Source organism: Gracilinanus agilis, chromosome 1 (genome assembly GCF_016433145.1).
Source record: "Gracilinanus agilis isolate LMUSP501 chromosome 1, AgileGrace, whole genome shotgun sequence".
NCBI classification, from domain to species: Eukaryota; Metazoa; Chordata; class Mammalia; order Didelphimorphia; family Didelphidae; genus Gracilinanus; species Gracilinanus agilis.
Genome location: NC_058130.1, coordinates 190,198,853 through 190,222,180, shown reverse-complemented (window position 1 = coordinate 190,222,180; position 23,328 = coordinate 190,198,853). Strand labels below are relative to the sequence as shown.

Here is a 23,328-nt window from a genome sequence, read left to right as displayed (position 1 = left end):
AGGAATGGAAGGAAGGAAGGAAGGAAGGAAGGAAGGAAGGAAGGAAGGAAGGAAGGAAGGAAAGAAAGAAGGAAGGAAGGAAGGGAGGAAGGAAGGAAGGAAGGGAGGAAGGAAGCGGGGAGGAAGGAAGGAAGGAAGCGGGGAGGAAGGAAAAAGAGGTCCTATTTTTGAGGTTTTTATATTCTAATAGAGAAAGACAATATATATAGTAGAAAGATGACTAGAATAGGGTGCTAAAGGAAGCCATAGGGATTATGTTTAGAGTAGTAACAGTTATTCAATTGTGGTAACCAGAGCAAAAGCTCCACATTTCTAAATTGACATCCCCAAGGCAAAAAAGACCTCCTTCAGGAATGTTTTTGGTCAAACATTTAACATTTTCACTTTTTTTTTTGATTCCAAGTATAGTTCAACATCTCACTCCCATCTAGATTTATAAAATATTCAGTATAGAATCTGTTTGAGGACCTAAGAAAACTGTTGCCAAAGGTGACTAGGCTTTCTTTTCATTTTGAAATGTCCAGTTATTCTTGGTAAATGACATCAGAATACAATCTAATGATATCCTTGTGTTGAATAGCTAAAGCTTATCAGTACAATTGAAGCAAAAGAGACAAAATGATATGAGCCACTGTCTGAGTTGTAATCTATCATTCTAGGCCAAGGTATAAAAATAAAATCAAACCAAAGAATGAGCTCCTAGCTAAAGTCATTATAGAGGGGCGATTGGGTAATGCAGTGGATAGAGTGCCAAGCCTGGGGTCAGGACGACCTGGGTTCAAATTTGCCATCAGACATTTCCTAGCTGTAAAATCCTGAGCAATACATTTAACCCCAATTGACTAGCCGTTACCACTTTTGCCTTCAATCATTAGGATCAATTCTAAGAGAGAAGGTAAGTATTTAAACAAAAAACAAAGTCATCATAGATCAGTAAAAATTGCATTTGTGCTTACAGCATTTACAGCTGCATTCAATTGGGATTTAGTCCAAGTCAGTACGTATTTCTGATTGGCACGGAGCAATCATTTGCCCATAGACCACATTCAAAGCAATTAATATTTTCAAATGCTCAATGGACTCTTTCTACTCATTCAATCATGTTCTTCTGATCATTGGTCCCAACTCCAAATCAATTCAACAGCACTCAATTCAACAAAAACAAAATACCAATTCCATTCAAACCATTGTGCTAGGCACTGGAAATACAAAGAACAAAAATAAACCTTGCCCTCGAGGAGCATACATTCTATTGATCCAAAATGCCAATCATTTTAATGTAGGAAGTAAAAGCAGCCAAGCCAAATAAGTAGTTTGAGATATGAAAGCAGGGTGGGGAGGGGAAAGGGAAACAGAAGGAACTTCATCTCTATAGTCTTACGAATATAACCAAATCTGACCCTCTGTGAAACAGAAATGTGCTTAGAAGGGGTCCCAGGAAGAAACCGTTGTGGATTCTATTTTAGATAGTAAATATCCCTAGAGAGTAAGTTTCCTGACGGATGGATTTCATATAGTGCTATGTATAGATAAGCACTTCATAAAATGATGACACTGAAAGATAATACAAGATGATGTAACCCTTTGGGATAGGGTGAAGAGGAACCTTGGGGCACTAGTAAACTTCCAATTTGTTTTTCTTTGAAAAATATTCTCTTGCAACCACAAATCAGACTCATCCAGAATGACAAGGGCCCAAAAGAATGCAATGTCCAAGACTGAAAAACTGTCCTATCCTCTCATAAATGGAGCCCTTGTTTGAATAAGCAGAAACTAAAGACAGTGCAGCTTGCCTCCGGGAACTACAATTTACCATCCAACAATGGAAGCTTGAATAATTCATCAGCTTCAAGGGTGCTTTGAATTCTAGGGTTCTGCAATCCTCATCTCACTCAAAAATACCACAGTACAGAGAAGGATACCACTGAGAGTCCCTTTCTCCTTGTCCGTCATTGTTCTTCTGAGGCTTCAGTAGTTTAATCCTACAAATGCCTGCCTAATGTTTTCTTGGCAGACTACTATTATCTTCTCCTTTGCAAACAAATAAATAAATAATGTGAGAAACCACAATCAAGATCTAGACTCAGCATTGAGGCTTAATGTATTTATTTTGCCCACAAGTAAAGAAATTTATGAAGCATCCATCATCAAAATCCACCTGGGAGCTGTACAAGATATCAAATTAGCCAAAACAAATCAGCAAGTAGGAACCCTACAGAATTCTGAATCCCAACCAGCAAGCATGAATAATCCTTTTAAATGGTCACTTATATGTCAGAACAGGTCCTTTGTGAAATGTCTAAGCGCAGCCTCCAGTTTCTGACTTAAACTGAGATTTACTGGGAAAGGATGGATAAAGTGAAATCAAGAAGGACTGGGAAATTTCCACCAGAAAGAGGCCAGATCATTTCTGCTGTCAAAATAAAAGCAACTTCTCCTAGTCAGGTTTTTGAGAGTTACTGGCCGTCTCCTAGAGAGAACATTAATTGGTTTGGGGGGTGGGGCTGGTGAGGGAGTGTCAGTCTAATGTATGGATTTGATCAGATTCATTAGTGAATGTTCTGGCCAGAAAAAAAAACTAGTTTCAAATACAAACCAAGGGCTCAAATAATGGTGTAGATGTGTGCTGTATCATTTAAAAATAGTGTTACCTTCAGGATATACAATTGGTGCTACTCTCTGTGACCACCCAAGAGTCTGGTGCAATTTATAACACAAGCCAAAGACAACCCTGAAGTTTCCAGTGTGTTAACTAAGGCTTTAGGCCCCTTTGTGGTGCTATCGTCCTAATAGAATTCACAATGGAGTTCATGCATGTAGAATTTTGACAACTTAATTTTGAGGGCCAGAAGGCAGATTGGTTCTATGGTGTAACACTGACATATGTAGCTGGCTAAATGACTAATTGTCATTTTATAAGATGTGAATTTTTAAAAAATTAGAAAACTGGGCAGCTGGGTAGCTCAGTGGAGTGAGAGTCAGGCCTAGAGACAGGAGGTCCTAGGTTCAAACCCGGCCTCAGCCACATCCCAGCTGTGTGACCCTGGGCAAGTCACTTGACCCCCATTGCCCACCCTTACCACTCTTCCACCTATGAGACAATACACCGAAGTTAAAGGTCTAAAAAAAAAAAATTAGAAAACCTTATGCTGCCATTTCTGAGAAACCCAAATGAACCACGAACAACATAGGCAGAACCTCCTTCAATACATCTCAATGAATCTAACCTAGTTTACAACTGAAATTTATTTGTAAAACATTTGTCTGTATACATTTTAAATTTGGTACATTTTTTATGTAACATAGCATGTGAATAGACAGCAATAGTGAAATAAATCTTCTGAAAAGTTTTGTGGCCTTTGTAAAGCCCCAATAATCAGTGTTCAGTATCATCGGACTTAACTGGATGATGTATTTTTCTATTGGTGTATTGTTTCTCTAGCTTGTAAACCAGTCTGTGTGTGTATGTGTGTGTGTGTACGTATATATATGTGTGTGTGTGTGTGTGTGTATGTGTATGTATGTATTCTTTTTCCTAATGGCAAATGTGCACACTGTATCTGTCTACATTATTACTTTTCCATTAAAGTAGAATTATATATTGGGGGGGGGGAGACTCAGAATGATAGAATATCAACATTGAAAGGGATCTCAGAGAACATCTAGTCCTATCCATAGCACTAAAACAATCTCTCTAACACACACACACACACACACACACACACACACACACACGGACTTATGGAACTTCTCTGCCCTAAGACCTCCAGTGAGAAAGGAAAGAGCTGTGTCTTGAGACAGCCCATTCCACTTTTGGATAGCTCCGATTGTCCAGGAAGTTTCTCTTTATATGAAACTTGAATCTTCCTTTTAACAGCTTACCATTGTTCCTATGTCTGCTCTCTGGGGTCAAAAGAAACAAACCTAATTCATTTTCTACATGAATGTTCATTAAATATAGACAAAAGCTTCCTTCTTCTTAGTTTCTTTAATCAGTTCTCCAATCTTCTGACTGTCCTTAGCCATTAATATTTTGGCACCTTCCAATGTTCATATCTTTTCTAGAATATGATGCCCAGCCAGAACTGAACATAATTCTCCAGAAGTATAATGCTTTGCACGAAGTAAATGCTTAATAAATATCTTTTATTCATTTATTTATCTATCCATCCATCTATTCACTCATTCCAGATGTGGCCTAATTATGTCAGATTACAGTGGGATCACCACTTCCTTAATTCTTGACAATCTCTTGATATTAGTACAGTCTAGAAACAAATTGGCTTTGGAGGAATGCCATATCTCATTACTGCTTCATTTTTAGCTTGTAGTCCTTGTGGGGAAGGGGGGAAATCCAGATTTTTTTCATATCAGTAATTATCTATGCATATCTCCTGATCATGGATTTATATAGGGTTTTTTATCTGTGCTAGATTTTACATTAATTCCTAGTAATATAGACTCTTTAGATTCATCTCTTTATTCTGTTCCACCAAGATCTCGTTTAATCCTCACTATGCCATCCAATATATGGTGGTGGTGGTAGTGGTCCTAGTAGTGGTAGGGGTAGGAATAGTAGGAATAATAGGAGTAGTAATGGTAATTGCAGCAGTAGTAATAATAATGGTAGTAGTAATCTAAACATTTATACAGATCTTCAAGATTTGCAAAACACTTTACATATGCTTATCATCTTATGTGCTCCTCCCAACAATTCTGTGAAGTAGGTAAATTTACATATGAAAAAACTAAGACTAAGAGAACTTACAAAATTTACAAAACAACATATTAAAAAAGTTATAACACAACTGAAACTGTTCTCTCACTTTGCTGGTAATTTTCAGTTATAATAATAATAATAGCTAAAATTTATATAGCACCTACTATGTACCAGACATTGTGCTAAGTGCTTTACAATTATTATCACATTTGATGCTTTAGGGCTAACAAAGCACTTTATATATATGCATATATATGTATGTAATCTCATTTTATCTTAATAACAATCCTAAGAAATAAGTACTATGATTAGCCCCATTTTACAGATAAGGAAAACAAAAGTATAAGAGGTAAGGTGGCATACTCACACAGCTAACAAAAGTCTGAGACACAATTTAAATTTAGGATTTCCACACTCCAATTCTCCCACTCTAATCCACTATGCTATGTATCATTTGCAAATTTGATAATCATGCCATATCAATATTTCCAAAGATCTATGATTTTATTGGCATGGCTACTCAATAATGCATTGACATGAAAATAGTATGTGGTTTTCAAGAGTTGCTATTGCTAAAAAAAAAAAAAAAAGATTATAATCACCTAGTAGCCAATGAGCTTTTTGGTAAGAGCTTCTCTTAATTGATTGCTAGATGTCTATCCATCAATGAGACTATTAAAAATATCTTTAGCTTGATAGGAAGTGCCAAAGCTTTTGTTCCATCAGCCAAGCTTTTAAGAGACTAAAAACTTCACTGTCCCACAATGAAGCATCTGAGTAGGACTTGGATGGAGTGTGGAGATCTAATTGTCTAATTATCCAAAATGCTAAATACACTCAGTAGAATAAGGCATTGTGCTTCTACTTTAGAAAGACAATCCTTGTTTTTGCCTTTCTCTTCCTTAGTTTCTTGAAGCAGTTTTAGCAGTCTAATTCCCTTTTTCATGAATATTTTCACTAACTCATAAAAGAACATGGAATTATCCTGAGGGACTTTTTAGAAAGGAAGAAATGAGCAATTAAGTCACACTGTCTCAATCTGCCCTTTAAAGATATCAGACATGAATTTTAAATTGAGATTTGCCTACCATTCATTCTTATCCCAGTTGAGTTACTGAAATTGATCGAGTCAGTGAACATTTATTAAATACCTACTATATACCCAACAATGTGCTAAATCCTGGACATATAAAAAGAGACAAATGCAGTCTCTACTCTCAAGGAGCTTATGTTCTAATGGGGGAAGATACCATGTACATGTTTAATTATATCTACAGGGGCCACTAGGTGGCTCTGTGGAAGAGTGAGGCCTCAAGACAAGAGGTCCTACATTCAAATCTCAGACACTTCCTAGCTGTGTGACCCTAGATTAGTCACTTAACCCCAATTGCCTAGTCTTTAGTTCTCTTCTGCCTTGGAACCAGTACTTAGTATCTATCTATTCTAAGACAGAAGGTAAGAGTTTTGTTTTTTTTAACTATAAATACAACTTAAATGCATTTATAAAACTCTCATACTTGTTTCTACTGATTAGTTCTTTCTTTGGAGTTGGATATACAAAAGCCATTCTTCAAACGGTATTTCTATTGCTTTATATGTAATGTTCTCTTGGTTCTCCTTGTTTCACTCTTCATAATTTCACATAGGTTTTTCAACATTTAAAAAAATTAACCTTCTCATCATTTCTGATGGTGCAATAGTATTCCATCACAATCCTATGCAACAATTTGTTTATCCATTCCCCAATGTTAAGGGTTAAATGTCATTAAATATAAGAAAATAATGGAAGAAGGGCTCTAGAAGTCAGAATCAGGAAAGGTTTTCTAGAGAAGGTGACGTTTGAATTGTATTTTCAAGATATTAAGGGATTCCAGGAGGCAGAAGTGAAAAGGTTGTGCACTCCACTCAAGGGAGACTGATGGTACAAATACTGGAGATGAGCATTGGATGTGGGGAATCAAGAGAAGAGGAGTAATGTACAATGAGGCTAGAAACATAGGCTGGAGCCAAGAAGGGGAGGAAAAAGTACTATCCATCAAATATTTGAGTCCTCTCCCAATAGGAGGCCAAGACTCAAGTCTGGAATATCCTAGTTTACTCATTATAAAGGAGGTGAAAAGCAATAACCTTTCTGTTATTGGTAGCAGGAGGAGAAGGTCACTGTTTGCCTCCTTTTCAATGCCCTAGAGCAAGGGTCAGCAACGTATGGCTCTCGAGCCATATCTGGCTCTGCAGGAGCCATAAAGTCAATTTTTTTTCAGGCACTGTTACAGGAGCCGCACTGTGAGCACTGTACGGCTCTCACGAAATTACATTTTTAAAAATGTGGCGTTTATGGCTCTCACGGCCAAAAAGGTTGCCGACCCCTACCCTAGAGGCATGTTGGCAAAGGTGTGGCTCGAGTGCCCAGGCATGCAGGAGGGGACTGCTCCATTCCCCCTCTCCACAGTACCTGGGGACATTTTTCACATGTCCTGCCCCTCTGCCTAGCAGCTGAATGCAAGCACTTCCTCCCTCTGCTGTCTGGAGTAATGTAGGGGCACAAGCAGCTTGAAAGTGTGCTTTGGGCATGCAATCTCGAAAACATTCACCAATGCTGCTCTAGATGTTTATGGAAGATGGGCCAAAAGGGAGGAAGCGTCTGCCTACAGAAGGCATGTCCCAATATATAGAATGGGGTAGATGATAAAGGGGAGAGAGACAGAGACAAATGTAAAATAAGAAGATGAGACAGAGTTTGTAAGAGTACTATGCAACTAGGGAAATGAAAATTGATATATAAAAGGATGCGTAAGAGAAAATTTAAGAGGCAAGATAGAGGAAAAAGGCTGTGAAGTTACACATATACATTTAAAGCTAGAAAGACCATGGAGGCCATCAAAATCAACCCTCTTCATTTTAAGATAAGAAAACTGAGGCACAGAAAAGTTAAGCAATTTGCCCATGGTCACACAACCAGTAAGTATCAGAAGCAGGATTATGAACCTACGTCTTCCCCCTTCTAAAACCAGTCCCCTGTCTATTTCTCTGCTTTCCTCTCTCCTAACTCAAGATGTTGTCAAATTATTTTAAAGTATCTGTTCCATATAAGCAAAGCACATAGGATTCATTTTACTTTATTTTTAGATGTTTATTTGTTTGTTACATAAAATTCCTGGATATCTCCCATCATCCCTTCCTGTCCCTGCACTAAAGAAGACATCATTTAACAAAAAGATATATACATATATAAAACTGTGTCTTGTTTATTTCTATTGATCACCTTTCTCTCTGGAAGTTGACATACACAAATTATTCTTCAAAAGATATTTCTGTTGCTTTCTATAAAGTTCTTTTGGTTCTGCTTATTTTACTTTTTATAATTTCATGTTGGTTTTTAACACGTTTTAAAAACATTCACCTGCTCATCATTTCTTATGGTGCTATAGTATTCCATGACAATCATATGCCACAACTTGTTTAACCTTTCCCCAATTGATGGGGAATTTCCAGTTCTTTACCACAAAGAGAGCTTATTATAAATATTTTAGAACATATAGGGGTTTTTTTCTTTTTCCTTGATCACCTTTAGAAATAAGCCTAATAATAATAATGCTGGGTCAAAAGGTAATCTCAGTTTTATAATTCTTTGGGTATAATGCCAGATTGCTCTCCAAAATGGTCATATCAGTTCACAGTTCCAATTTTTGCTAAAAGATAGTTTAATTTGTGCAAATTACATATAAATATCAGTGACTTTGATATCAGTGCCCAAAAGGAGATTTGGAAAGGCAAAGTTTTTTTCTAAGATGAGATAAACTAATTGAGGTCTATCATCTAAACCAGTGATGGGCAAACTTTTTAAAGAGGGGGCCAAAGGAAAGGAAATGTTCATCTGCCAGTCTGTTTCTAAGGCAACTCTTCCGAAGTTTCATTGTATTGTATCCTACTCATTGTATTCGTCAGATTAGGAATAATGTCAGGCAGCAGGGATAGAACATTTCAGGGGGCCATAGTTTGCCCATCATTGATCTAAACAAACCCCCATTCAGAAATCAAAATCATCAGGAACAGAGATGATGCTAAGAGATGCCTTTCTAATATTATTTTCTATGATTAAGCTCCCCCTATTCCTTTCTTAGTTCAGCAAGAACTCTGAGAAAGCTTAATCCAATCTGAAACAAGAAGCAGCATAAATTCGCCTTCATTCTTCTACAGATTGACAACTTAGTCTTTCTGGAATCCAAAAGTTTGGGTGAACCTAGCATATTCTCTCCACTATTTGCCAAGCATTATCATTATCACCACTGACTGAAAACAAAAGCAAATATAATCAATGGGTCTAGTAGCCACAAACTGGACAGAATGTAGGCCCTGAAATCCACTCCTTTATATTGGATAATAAAAGCAAACATTTACTCAATATCATCTTACATCTATAGAATCAACAAGTTCCATGCAATCATGTTCAACAAGGAAACTAAGAAATGGTCCCAAAGGCATGACTGAAAATGAGTCTCAAAGAAGGAAAACTGTTCAAGATGAACATTTCTCCCTTACCTATCCAAAGCTGTACTTGTTGGCATACTCCTCCCAAATCCCCGAACTCCCATCTGACGAAAATATGGAATGCAAGGGAGATTGGCAGCAATGATGGCCAGTGAATCAGAGGGACTCACAAAGAAGCCATTTTGGCCTAGGATCATGTAACGGTCCTGTTGGGAGAAAAATTTAAAAATTACCAAGGAGAGGCATTATAGCAACCCATCCTAAGAACCATAGTATGCTGGTTTCCAGCTAGCCCTGTGCCAAAATCCCCTTGAAGGCTTTTCATTTTATAGAAAAGGAAACATAGGCAGGCAGGGTCAAATGACTTGCCCAGGGTCACACAGCAACTAAGTGTCTGAGGCCAGATTTGAACTTGAGCCTTCCTGACTCCAGACTAAGCACTCTACCCACTGTACCACCTAACTGCCCTTGTAGAGAATTATTTATTAAGTAGGAATTCATTAGGAAATAGAGTTAAGTAGCATAAGTTATTAATAGATGCATAAGAGATTTATAAGTTGGGTTTCTTTAAAAAAAAATCTGAATGGGATCGCAAATGAATTTATAAGTAAGAGAGAATTTTCCCAGAGTGCTTTGAGAGACAGTTACCTAACTGACTTCCACTCTTTTGGGCTGACTCTGTTCTGAAAAGAGGTCCTAAATGCTGCTCTGTGAGATTGGGAAAATCTCAGTGTTTTTCACATCTAAAGATTCATCTAAAAGACCTGACAAGCGAAGGAGATTGTTGGGTGAAACATCAGTGCAAGCCCCAACACGTTTACTGTTGGGCAAGTGGAGAAAGACTGGAGTTTCAAAGCTGTTTGTGCATCTATACGGCAAGGAAGAGAGAGAAACCTAACTTCTCTTGTTTATAATTGATATTAGGGTAAATAGATTAAGGTTTGGGGGGATTTAGATAAAATAGGAAGAGAAAGTAGCCTCAACCCTGTTTGGGAAAGAAGATTTTTGCAGATCAGATTTTGGGTGGTTATTAGAATTATTAGGTAAGAATTATTAGCTTAGGGACTTATATATTATAAAGACTTCTTTTCCCCTTTTCTTTTCCCATATATATATGTATATATATATATAGGTATATATGAATTTTTATATAACTGGCTGAGCTGGAATTCTTAGGCTGCTCTGAGAAGTCATTTTTCTCAGTCACACCAACAGCCTGTCCACACAGGACAAATTTATTGGTATTACCATACTATACTAATAATCAATAAGGGTTAGAAAACCCTTATAACACCCTTAGGGAAGATAATACACATAGGAAAGTTCTACTGTAGGATAGAAATGCCCAGAAGTCCAAGGGTTCAGTTACAAACCCCAGAAAGTAAGACCCAGGAATCCTTAGTTTGCATTACAGTAGCTGCCCTAATGATCGACCCACCACCACTGTCAAGGATGTAATGGTCTCAGATCAGAGTGGAGAAAATCTCTAACGAGGTCTGGCATTAACCCTAATACAGTTCTTTCTACAAAGCATACAATGTGGAGTCAGTGAATGAATAACAAAAGCATTGCCTAAGAATATCTAATTCCGGGGCAGCTGGGTAGCTCAGTGGAGTGAGAGTCAGGCCTAGAGACAGGAGGTCCTAGGTTCAAATCTGACCTCAGACATTTCCCAGCTGTGTGATCCTGGGCAAGTCACTTGACCCCCATTGCCCCACCCTTACCAATCTTCCACCTATGAGACAATACACCAAAGTACAAGGGTTTAAGAAAAAAAAAGAATATCTAATTTCTATACCAATGTTCTTTCTAAACACATTAAAAGCACTAAGTATATTTTAGCTAAAAATAGATAGAAAAAAATGCCATTCAAATACAAGTGTCCAGTTGGGCATTTTTCACCTTGGTGTCAGGCAGGTACATGGCACAAGAGATAAAGCTCTGCATCTGGCTGTGTCCCTGGGCAAGTCACTTATCCTTGTTTGCCTCATTTCCTTATCTGTAAAATGAGCATGAGAAGAAATGGCGAACCATTCCAGAATCTTTACTTAAGCCCCCCCAAAAGGGGTCATGAAGAATCAGAGCATTTAATGGGAAAAGGACTGAACAACACCACCACCCTGGTCACAATCATACTCAACAACTCTGGCTATGGTGAGGGTTGTGGGTACATAGATTTAAAGCTAGAAGAAAGCTGGCCATCTGTTCCAGAGGTGTCCAACACACAGTCACATGGGGCTCACAATACTCCTGAGTGCAACCCAAAATAGAGTAAAAAGTCGCTGGGAAATATTTTTAAAATAAATAAAAATGTAGATTTTATATAGATAGCATTGCATTTGAATTTTACAGCCTGCAGGAATCCTTATGTATAAATCAGTGACCCAATTTCTGTTTGAGTTTGACACCTCTATCTTATCCAACCCCTTGATTTTTATAAGTGAAGAAACTGAAGCCCAGAAAAGTAAAAAAGTGACTTATCCAAGGCTACACAAATTGTAAGTGGCAGCTTTTGAACCCAGGTCCTCTGATTTTCAATTCATCACCCTTTCTACTGTACCACAGACACCTGATATTTAAATATTGTAATACATGGTTAGGAGGGAAGAGAACCAGTCCTTGATGCTCACCCCATCAGCATCGAATGCAGCTCCAAAACCATATTCTCCTCCTTTCATTGCCTCCAGAAGGGTGGTTGCATATGTTAGGTTTGGGTCAGGGTGCTGTCCTCCAAAGTCCTCCAGAGGGACACAGTTTATTGCAGAATTTGCTGGGGCCCCTAGCTCATCACACAGGATTTTCCTTACATAGGGTCCCATAACTAGAAGAAAAAATATGTGTCACCTAACTTCAAATCTTTGCAGGAGAGTGGAGATCTCTTTGTTCTGGTCACAAACATACACAACAATCCATTCAAAGCCCCAGGAGGAAAAAAAAATCCACTGGTCATAATTCGAACTGCAACATAAAGTAAAACACGCAAGCTCCATGACAATTTTTTCCCAAAAATATCTTTGTAAGTCCACACACAGGGCCTGTAATAGTTTGGCTTCCAAGGACCCAGGTTCACTTCCAAAGGCAAGAAGTTTCTTCTGATTCCCTCCACCCTCAACTGCTAGTGCCCTACCTTGCATCTAAGTGCCTTATATTTATTGGTATTTATTCTGTATATATTTATATGTACTTTGTGACTTCCCCAATTGGATTTTAAGTTCCTTCAAAACAGGGATAATTTCATTCTTTTGTATTTGTAGCCAACGAGCCAGCAGTGTCTAGCACACAGTAAGTGCATAATAAATGTCGATTGGTTGCTTGGTGAAGCAGCAGAATAAAATTAGTGGAAATTGAGATTTAGGAGATGTTTGAAAGAATTATTAGAAAGAAGTAGATTACTGGATGCTGAGGTTATTTTTCTCAAATCTTTTCATTTATTAATGGCTGTATGTGAATTATATATTATGTCCACCAACGGTCTATTTCTGCAAATGCAATATATTTTGCAAAATACTTTACCTATGCATCAATGTGTTTATTGGTCATCTAAACACTGTGATCAACAACAATAATAATTATTTTAAAAGAAGAAATCTCTTTGGTGCCTGTACGGTGTTGTGCTAGCATCATCATAAAATAAAGCTTGCTGTTCCAAATAAATGTTGAAAAAATATTTTAGCTTAACCTTCCTTTTCTCTTTGTAAAGTACCAATCCTACATAATACTAATTTCCAAAGTAAGCTTCATAAACTTTAGTTCAGACATCCTAAAGATTACCACTGAGAGGAGATATAGCTTATGAGATTCATGATTAGATACAGATTGGACTAGACAGCCTCTGAGATGTCCTAAAACTCTAAGAATCTCTGCTTTAGCTCATGGAAATACAGAGTGTTCCCAGAGTTTTAAGCTGAACACTGCCCTAACACGTAAGCTTAAGCTTCCAGTTATTAACGTTCAACCCTGTCCTAAAATTTTGGGAAGACCTTGTTGATGCTCGAAAATAATAAATAAAAAACAAGGACTACAGTTTCATTATATCCACATGAAATACTTTAATTTATTTAATTAAAAATATTTAATAAAAAATAATTTAAGTTATTTAAAAATAACTTTAAACCCACTTTTTCACACTCTATTTTCACCAACATTATAAGAATGAAATTAGAATGCTAAGGTCTTGCAGAGCAATCTTCATATTTGAGAAGACACACATCATCAATATGCCAATAAAGCTATTATTCCTCATTATCAGAAAAAAAAACCCGAAAGAGCTGGTTAAGGGTCTGAAAGCCCATCTCAACTTTTCTTGCCTAGCCAATGAGCTCACCTCCATGCATGGCATCCACCCGGATTTTTAGTTGATTAGGTCCAGTCAGCAAACTCTTAATGGCATTGAAGTCAAAGATGGTCCGAAGGAGGTTGAGATAGATGTCCACTGGATCCACTATCTCCACTAAGAACAGAAAACAAAAGGAAATCGTGGTAGTCATCTCTGTGAGTCACCTCTCCCGTTAGACTGTGAGCTTCTGGAAAGTAAGGTATCCCCAGTACTTAGTACGTTGCCTGGAATGTATTGGGCATATAACAAATATTCGTTGCCTGGGCAAGACGTGACTTGATTTAACCTGGTAGCTTAACACTGGATTTGGCCCTCTGGGATGCAGGAGATATTTTTGTATGTTACAGGTGAATTTAAGTCTCTAGTCTAGACACTTGCTAAGTGTGTGTCCTTGGGCAAGTCACCTTTCCTCTGTCTCAGTTTCCTCAGCTATGAAATGGAGATAACAACAGCACCTATTTCCCAGGGTTGTTTTGAAGATCAAATGAAATAATATTTTTAGAGTGCTTAGCACAGTGCCTGACATATAGTAGACACTATATAAATGTTATTATTATTATTTGCGGTTGTACCTTACAAATAAATATAATCATAATTTTATAGATTATACTTTTAGAGTTAAGCACTGAGTCATTTAAATAACCAATCCTAATACAAGAGAAAAGATAATAAAATATATGGGAAACTATAAGGGCAAAAGAATGTTATATACATTGTTAGATCCCATCACTATACTAATTTGTTTTTACTAACTGTGTTTCTTTATTATAAGATAGATGGAAAGGGAGAGAGATTGGGGGAGGAGCATTTCAAGAAATGTGATGTTTAAAAAATTGAGAGCATCAATATAAATGATCATGAATAAATAAAATTAATTTTAAATTATCAGTAGTAATAAATTATATTTAACCTAAAATTCTTTTCACCAAGAGTGAAAAAAAATCACAAAGGATTCCAGTTTTTGCTCTGTCCCTTACTGTGTGCTCTGAAATCAGCTGCTTCTCTTGAAGGTCTTAGTTTCTAAAGAAAATCTCTAAGGTGTCTTTTCTGCCTTATGTTTTAAATTTTATTTTAATTTGAATCATTATATGTACACACTACAAATCTTTTCAGCTAGTAAAGTGAATATTCCTTCAGTGGGTCAATATAAAAGCAAGTATGAAGTGTTTGCAGTACAAAGACAAAAAAGAAAACTCGCTCTGCCCTTGAGTAACGTAGAATTTTTCTATTAGAGGGGTGTTATTATTTGGTTAGTCTTGTCTGAGTCTTTGTGACCCCATTTGGGTTTTTTTTTTGGCAGACACTGAAGTGGTTTGCCATTTCCTTCTCTAGCTCATTTGACCAATGAGGGAACCAAAGCAAAAGGGGTAAAGTGACTTGTCCAGGGTCACACCACTACTATGTATCTAAGGCTGGATTTGAACTCGGGTCCTCTTGACTCCAAGGCCATCACTGTTCACTGGGTCATCTAGCTGCCTTTATCACAGAGTTACATTTATCCAGATAACTTAAGAAGGGATAAAGAACTAACTGCTTCTTGGAGACGGTGGTACATACTCTGATCCTGGAAAAAACTAAGAATTCTAATGGGTAGAATTAAAGAGGGAGTCCATTCTAAGTATGTGCAAAAGAATAGTGAGGGATTGTTGAGTTGAGAGAACATCAAGTAGGCCAGTTTATATATAAGTAAGTTAATATGAAATTAATCTAAAAATGTAGCCTGGAGTCAGACTTTTTTGTTGTTGTTCATTTTCTAATTATATCATACTCTTTATGACCCCATTTGGGGTTTTCTTTACAAAGACACTGGAATGGTTTGCCACCTCCTTCTCCAGATCATCTGAAAGATAAGGAAACTGAGGCAAACATGAAGTAGCTTGCCCAGGGTTATACTGATAGTAAGAGTCTGAGGTCAGATTTGAACTCAAGGAAATGAGCCTTCCTGATTGGAGGCATAACACTATTACAACTCTGAAGGTCTATAAATGCTAGCCTTTGGGACTTTATATTTTACCCTGAAGGTAATAGGGAATCACTAAAGATTTTTTTTTACATTTTTTTAAACCCTTAACTTCTCTGTATTGGCTCCTAGGTGGAAGAGTGGTAAGGGTAGGCAATGGGGGTCAAGTGACTTGCCCAGGGTCACATAGCTGGGAAGTGTCTGAGGCCGGCTTTGAACCTAGGACCTCCCGTCTCTAGGCCTGGTTCTCAATCCACTGAGCTACCCAACTGCCCTTCACTAAAGATTTTTGAGGAAGGGAGGCATATGGTCAGACTGGTGCCTACTTAAAGTAATCTTCAGGAAAATTAAATTAACACAGTGGTTGATTTTTAATGTTATTTTAATAAATATCGTTCAATTATGACTGTGACCCCTTTTGGGGGTTCCCTTGGCAAAGATACTGGAGTGATTTACCATTTTCTTTCCTAGCTCTTTTGACATATGAGGAAACTGAAGCAAAAAGGTTAAGTGACATTCTCAGGGTCACATTGTTAGTAAGAGTCTGAAGCTGAATTTGAACTCAGATTTTCCTGACTTTAAGCCTGGCACTTTATCCACTGTGCCACCTAGCTGCTAATTAATTCTTAACAACTTTTAAATAAATATACACACAACAACACTTTTAAGTTTATCCCATAATTTTTTTCTCATTCACTTTCTTACACCTAGATCAGTGATTCCCAAAGTGGGCACCACCGCCCCCCCCTGGTGGGTGCTGCAGCAATCCAGGGAGGCGGTGATGGCCACAGGTGCATTTATCTTCCCTATTAATTGCTATTAAATTTTTTTTAAAATTAATTTCCAGGGGGCTAAGTAATATTTTTTCTGGAAAGGGGGTGGCAGGCCAAAAAAGTTTGGGAACCACTGATCTAGACAATCAACAACACAACTGAGCACTGATTTGTACTGCTTTAAGATTTCTATGGTATAAAATGCTCAGACACAACAACTTTAACAATTGGCTATCTCCAGCCAATGTGAGCTGGCTCCAGCACACCTCTGGTTATGTGGCAGGTAATGAGGACAAATCAGACCTGGCACCAGAATGGAAGTCTGCAAGAAAGCACACAGGAGTCATTGAAAAGTGGAAATTTCTCCTAGTTGGACAAGTGAGCAGCGAAAGGATTTGGTTGACTTTTAATTAGTCAAGCCTACAATGAGGTGCTGACTGTTTGAGCTCTTAAAACATCAAGGGAGGTCAGTGCATAAATTGTTCCAAACATACCTTCCCAAATACTACTTTGGTGCCAAGGAATCCCTGCCCACCCCGGTAACTGCAGCTCTTCAGAGCTCAGCTATCACAAAGGCAGCAGAGCCAGGACGGGTCTAAACCTGAGATAAGTGAAACTTGCCAGGTTTTTTAGGACTTTTTTTTAATTGAGAAGGGACAAAAACCATGCCTTCCACTTTAAAATGCCTACTCTTTTTCCCAGAAGAGCAGCCTGAGTCAACCTTGTTGTTTAGCTCCAGACAACACAAGTATTCAGTTTGTGCTAGATTATTTTGCATTGGCAAATCTGACTTCTTTTGTTCCCAAATCATTTTGTCTGAGTATTTTGTCTCTCTGCCCAAGTGATAAACAAGGGCAGGAATTGTATTTTCTCTTGCCTCTGTCTGGATTCCCTCCACCCTGCCCAGCACCTATTTCAATATCCTGCTCTAACTAAAGTCGGTTCTGCTATAGAGCTGGTTTCAAAAATGTGAATTTGTTCCAGGGCAGTCAATAGAGCAGGAAATGATTTTCGAGTAACACAAATTTTGTGTTTGCTTATGCCCAAAACTATACCACTTCACAATAATTCATGAGCTGTGACCCTTCTGATGCCCTCTCCCCCAAGCAATATTTAAAGGATATCTTCTGCAAGAATACATGTATAACCCAGTGGAATCGCTGGTCAGCTCTGGGAGTGTGCAGAGAAGATGGAAGGGAGAGAGCATGAATCATATAACCATGGGAAAATATTCTAAAACTAATTAATTAATTTCAAAAGGATATCTTCTGGAGGCAGCTGGGTGGCTCAGTGGGTAAAGAGCCAGATCTAGAGATGGGAGGTCCTGGGCTCAAATCTGGCCTCAGACACTTCCTAGCCATGTGACCCTGGGCAAGTCACTTAACCCCCATTGCCTAGCCCTTACCATTCTTCTGCCTTAAAATCAATACATAGTATTGTTTCTAATACAGAAGGTAAGGATCATAAAAAAATAAAATAAAGTCTATCTTCTGGTACAGTAGAAGGCGAGGGTGGAGAGAAAGGCTGGTCCTCACTTTCCTCTGTGAAAATGCTGCCCAACTTTGCCAGCCTCAGCCTTGTGGGAATTGGGTCCAGTCCCTGAGTAATATTTTGAGGTATCAAAACAACTGCTACTATTTATTATAATATTGGTACATTTCTTAATCATTTATCATATGTAAAATTGTGCTTATATTTTCATTAGGTTCATATTAAAGGTTTAGAATGGCATACCCCTCGCCTTTTTCCCTTTAAGTTCTGTGATTTTCAATTGCACAATTTTACCTAGCAAGCTTTTTGCTAGGGCAAATGTATATATTGCATATATATTATATATTGCATATATATAATATATATTTTGCTTTGATATATTGAGTTACAGCAGAACTGTCTATACATGTTTTTTGACTAAGAAATTAGAAGACACAAGCTTGTAGGATGATGATGATGATGATGGAATGAGCATTAAACATTCAAAGATCCCCCATTAAATCTTACCCAGCCCTGTAGCTCTCTCCAGGTTTGCCTAAGGGCGTGGGTGATTTAATAGTGGGGTTAATTGTTGTCTTTTGTACTCCAAGAGGACCAAAGTGCTGTCATTGGTGACATCTTTTGACTCATATCTACATTGAGGTTTAAATGAGACAGAATTTCGCAAAGTCGTTGGTCCCACTCTCTCTTCCAGTCATCCAAGTCCATTGGCAAAACAAAAATCAAAAGGACTAATGACAGCTAGGATGCAGTGACCTTGGCTTGTTCAACATCTGGCCAAGCTCTAAGCATTTCAGTGTCCACTTCTGCTGCCTTTGTGGCCATTGGAACAAATTGTCCTCATCCACCCTTCCATGGACTGGGCGGGGGGGGAGGAGGTGCAGGGGTTCAAGGAGGGATCGTCACATGGGACTCATCAATGTGTCTGAGACCCTCAGCCTGATTTAACCTGCCGGCCAAAATGGTTTGGCCACTACACGTGCTGCAGCTTCCCCAGTGGAGATTAAGTGACTCAACCATAGTCATACTGCTAGTAAGCAGAAGCAGAATTATTGTTAGCTGTTTCACTCTAATTTTTACAAAATTAATTCTTAAAATTGAAATTTGTTTATTTGAGGTCCAGACCTGAGATTTCTCTGATGTAGTAGGCAATTCCCTTCTACTAATGCAAATCAACAGTTATTTGACATCATCAGATATCACCAGATAGCCCCAGAACAAAATATTGCAATTAGCACCCTTATCTCCACATTAAATCTTTCCTGAACTATATAAGGATCATAGAGCACATTCCCCCTCACTGTTTATAAAGAGAGAGGGAGGGAAGGGGAGGAGAAGAGAATGTTTGGGCAGGTTACTTACTGAGATTCTTCAAAATTCTGTAAGAGAAATGAGCCTTTCCTAAGTAGCATTCTATTGTTTTTTAAACCCTTACCTTCTGTCTTAGAATCAATACTGTGTATTGGTTCTAAGGCAGAAGAGTGGTGAGGGCTAGGCAATGGGGGTTAAGTGACTTGCCCAAGGTCACACAGCTAGGAAGTGTCTGAGGCCATATTTGAACCCAGGACCTCCCATCTCTGGGCCTGACTCTCAATCCACTGAGCTACCCAGCTGTCCCCTCCAAGCAACATGCTTTAAAAAGAACATGAGGGGTCCTAGGTGGCTCAGTGGATCAAGAGCCAGATCTAGCATTGGGAGGACCTGGATTCAAATCTGATCCCAGACCCTTTCTAGCTGCGTGACTCCAGGAAAGTCACTTAATCCCACTACCTAGCCATCACCATTTTTCTACCTTGGAACCAATACACAGTATTGATTCTAAGGCAGAAGGTAAGACTTTTTAAAATGATAACAAAAATAATAATAAATAAAAACAATATAATAATAATAGCTAGCACTAATGGTTCTTTAAAGTTTATGAAGCACTTTACGTACATTACTTCACTGAATTTGAAAACACTTGGGAATGATAATAGATTTTGAAGGAACTTCCTCAACAGGCTGCTAAGTAGCAGTGGATAAAGCATTGGACCTGAAGTCAGAAGGACCTCAGTTCAAATGAAGCCTCAGACATTTACTAGCTGTGTGACCCTAAACAAGTCACTTAACCTCTGTCTGCCTCTCAAATAGAAAAGAGGGATCAGAATAGCGCCTACCTCCCAGGGTTGTTGTGAGGGATAAAACGAGGTAAAACTCTTAAGCAGAGCACCTGGCATAAAGTAGGAACTTAAGAAATGCTCCTTTCTTTCGCTCCTTCCTTCTTAGCAACACACAGATGCCGGGCACCAGGAGCTATTCTTCAGAGATCTGGTTCACCTAAACATCTCTGATTTTGTTTCCCCCATAATAGTGATCCCAAGACGATGCCAGTCCTCCTGATCCACAGAGTTACGATGCTGTATCATTTGAAATTAAGTTTATTCTGTTACCTCTGAAGGGTTTGAACTTGTTCTCCAGATCAAATTCTTGTCTTCCCAGTCGAGATAAGTCAATTCGGAGATCTGGACAGATGGCGTACTCCTCGATGGTTCTGCTGATCTGGTAGATCTTATCTGAAACCACATCTGGTGCAGGACCTAGAATTAAAAATAATACATGCAAGTTCAGTTTCAGAAGGATGACACTCCCTTCCAAGCCAGTAAAGAAAATGATCCATTTGTCTGTTTTCACACTCAAATGAAAATTACTCAAATAGCCTCTATTTTACCAACGTTCAAATCCACGTTAGCAAGTATTACCTACTTTTCAATATGGTATTTCAAATGAATAGCCCACATGTTTGGGGAATTTTTATTTGCATTTTTGTGCAAATTTTTTGCAAAACTTTTATCTCTTTAAATGGGAAATAAGTTTGATATCTATCAAGGAGATCTGGTTATATAATCTACCTCAATCCAGGCGAAGAGATGGAAACAAGTTATGAAGACCACCATGTTAAAGAGCCTGAGAATAAAACTAATTTTTCAGGTAGGCTTGAAAAGGGTTTTATGGAGTTTTACAGTCTAACTCAGTACAATTTTAGCTGGATTACTCAATCAACTTCATGCTTCGGTCAATCCCAAATTTATCTTTGAAATAGAATGTAACTACAAATCCTTCAAAAAAGAATATGAGGGACATTTGGTGGCTCAGTAGATAGAGTGGCAGGTCTGGAGTGGGGACATCCTGGGTTCAAATATGAGCTCAGACATTTCCTAGCTGCATGACCCTGGGTAAGTTGCTTAACCTAAATTGTCTAGCCTTGGCCAGTTTTCTGTCTTTGAACCTATTCTAAGATAGAAACTAAGAGGGGTTCTTTCTTTGTTTTTAAAAACAAAACATGAGAAATTGATTCTGATATGCTTTAGACTTGGAGTCAGGTAGACATGGGTTCAAATCTTTTTTTTTAACCCTTACCTTACATCTTGGAATCAATACTTTGTATTGATTCCAAGGCAGAAGAGTGTTAAGATTCCAAGGCAAATGGAGGTTATGTGACTTGCCCAGGGTTACACAGTTAGGAAGTGTCTGCATGGGTTCAAATCTTGTCTGCTGCTCATTGACTTCCTGATCACAGGCAAGTTTCTTAACTTCTCTGAGCATTAATGTGCTTATCTGTAAAATGGGGATAATAATGCTAATAGCTATCTTTCTGGGTTGTTATGAGGCTCCAATAAGATGGCAAATGCCTTGCAAAATTTAAAGTCCTGTATAAAAGTCAATTGCTATTTTAAAACAAGCTTATTTTTATTGAAGGGACATCAAACATATAATTAGTTATTTTCTAAGTGTAAGCCTTACCTTATATCCTCAGAAAAATTCAAAGCAGAGACCATATTTACTCCTTTAAAAATGCTTCGTCAGAACCTAACATCACAATGAACACTTAATACTCACTGAACAAAAGTTACTGAGTCATTTTTCATTTTTTCTTTATCACTCCATTTGGGGTTTTCTTGGCAGGGATATGGGAGTATTTTACCATTTTCTTCTCCAGCTCATTTCACAGATGAGAAACTGAGGCAAGCAGGATTAAGTGACTTGTCTAGGGACACATAGCTAGTTAAGAATCTGAGGCCAGATTTGAACTCAGGAAGATGTCTTCCTGACTTCAGGCTTGGCACTCTACCCACTAAGTTACCTAGCTAAAGAAGCCAATCCCAATACATTAGGTAGAGAATAAAGGAGATCTCATTACAAGATCTCATTTTATAGAGAAGGGAAACTGAGGCTAAGTGACTTGCCCAAAGGTAGAAAATGGAGGAGTCTGTATTTAATCTCAGAATCTGTAAATGCAAATCAAATACTCTTAATGTTGTACTGGAGGGCTACTGGTTTGCTGACCAAGATCCTTCTTGAACTGGTTACCCACACAGGAAGACTATGGAAACCAGAGAACAACTCCCAATCCCTCTCCTTCACTCCATTCCTTTTTTTTTCCTTCAAAAAATCAGAAAAGTGTGTTGGGGTTTCTTTGTTTATGTGTTTGTTTTTGTGGTTGCTGGATAAGAGAATGTATTAAACTCTGCTTGGCCCCTACCCAATATACTGTGTTCTTGGGATGATCCATGTTTTTAAAAAATATTTCTGGCTGAATATTGATGCCAAAGTCACGACCGATTTCTCATGCCCGGAGTAGGATTAGCAGAACGGCGCAAGTTGTACATATTTGCACGATGTCATGAGTAATGTTTATGGACTAGATGACCTTTTAAGTCTCCAGCCCTAATATTCTATGAGTCTTCATTTTCCTGTGGACACCCTTCTGATGTTATGGAGTTATCAGTGTAGGTGCTACTTCCAGTGACCCAGAAAACAACTCCCAGAAAACAACTTCTAGAGTCAAAAAAATTGCATAACTCTGTAGCCAACCTGGCAATGGATTTCTCTGAATTTCACTTGTCTAGTCCTCCTACAGCAATGTTTTGTGCCCCCACCCCGGCCCTTAGTCAAAGCTTTTCCAGCTTGGTAGAACCAGCCAACCCTTGTATTCTTTTGGCAAAATCTTTAAGTACGTAGAATCGTTTCCTTCCACACTACAATGAGACATTCGGTTAGAATGGTAGTTAAGGAATGTTCTAGTTAACATTCACTAACCTTGACCTTCTGATACCCTCATCACTTGCTCTCAGTGTTCTCATATTCAAAATGTCAAACTTTCCTAAAGAAAGTCCCCAAAGTCTTCTGGTTGGTTCCATTGCAAATTCATATGATTTAACCCATCTGAGACTTCACTTGCTCCTAATCCAGTCAAACACTAAGCACCTACTATGTGAAAAGTATTGTGCCAGGACCTGGAGGTTCAAAGATGTCTTTAAAAGGCACCATCCCCACCCTCAAGTAGGTAAGGGGCATATGACAAGCATCCAGGTAAACATGATATAGCAGAGGGTGCGATGGGGGAAAAGGAGAGATCCAAAGCATCCTATGAAAATTGGAAGAGCAAAAGAATCCTTTCACCTGGTAATCTTGGGGAGGGATCAGGGAAGTAAACTGATCAATAAATATCATTATGTACCTTTATTGTTCAGTCCTTGTATTCTTTGTGACCTCATTTGGGGTTTTCTTGGGAAAGATCCTA

The 23,328-nt window shown here is 38.3% G+C and overlaps 1 protein-coding gene across 1 annotated transcript in view; it reads right to left on the bottom strand.

The window, feature by feature from the left end:
* PGM5 (phosphoglucomutase 5) overlaps positions 1 to 23,328 on the bottom strand; it is a 229,360-nt gene that overhangs the window by 164,467 nt on the left and 41,565 nt on the right. Inside the window, exons 3-6 of the mRNA XM_044659347.1 lie at positions 20,198 to 20,344; positions 13,533 to 13,658; positions 11,839 to 12,029; positions 9,260 to 9,414 (exon numbers count right to left, since the gene is read on the bottom strand). Of these exons, the coding sequence (XP_044515282.1) occupies positions 9,260 to 9,414; positions 11,839 to 12,029; positions 13,533 to 13,658; positions 20,198 to 20,344 (619 nt within the window). The remainder of the gene's footprint in view (positions 1 to 9,259; positions 9,415 to 11,838; positions 12,030 to 13,532; positions 13,659 to 20,197; positions 20,345 to 23,328) is intronic.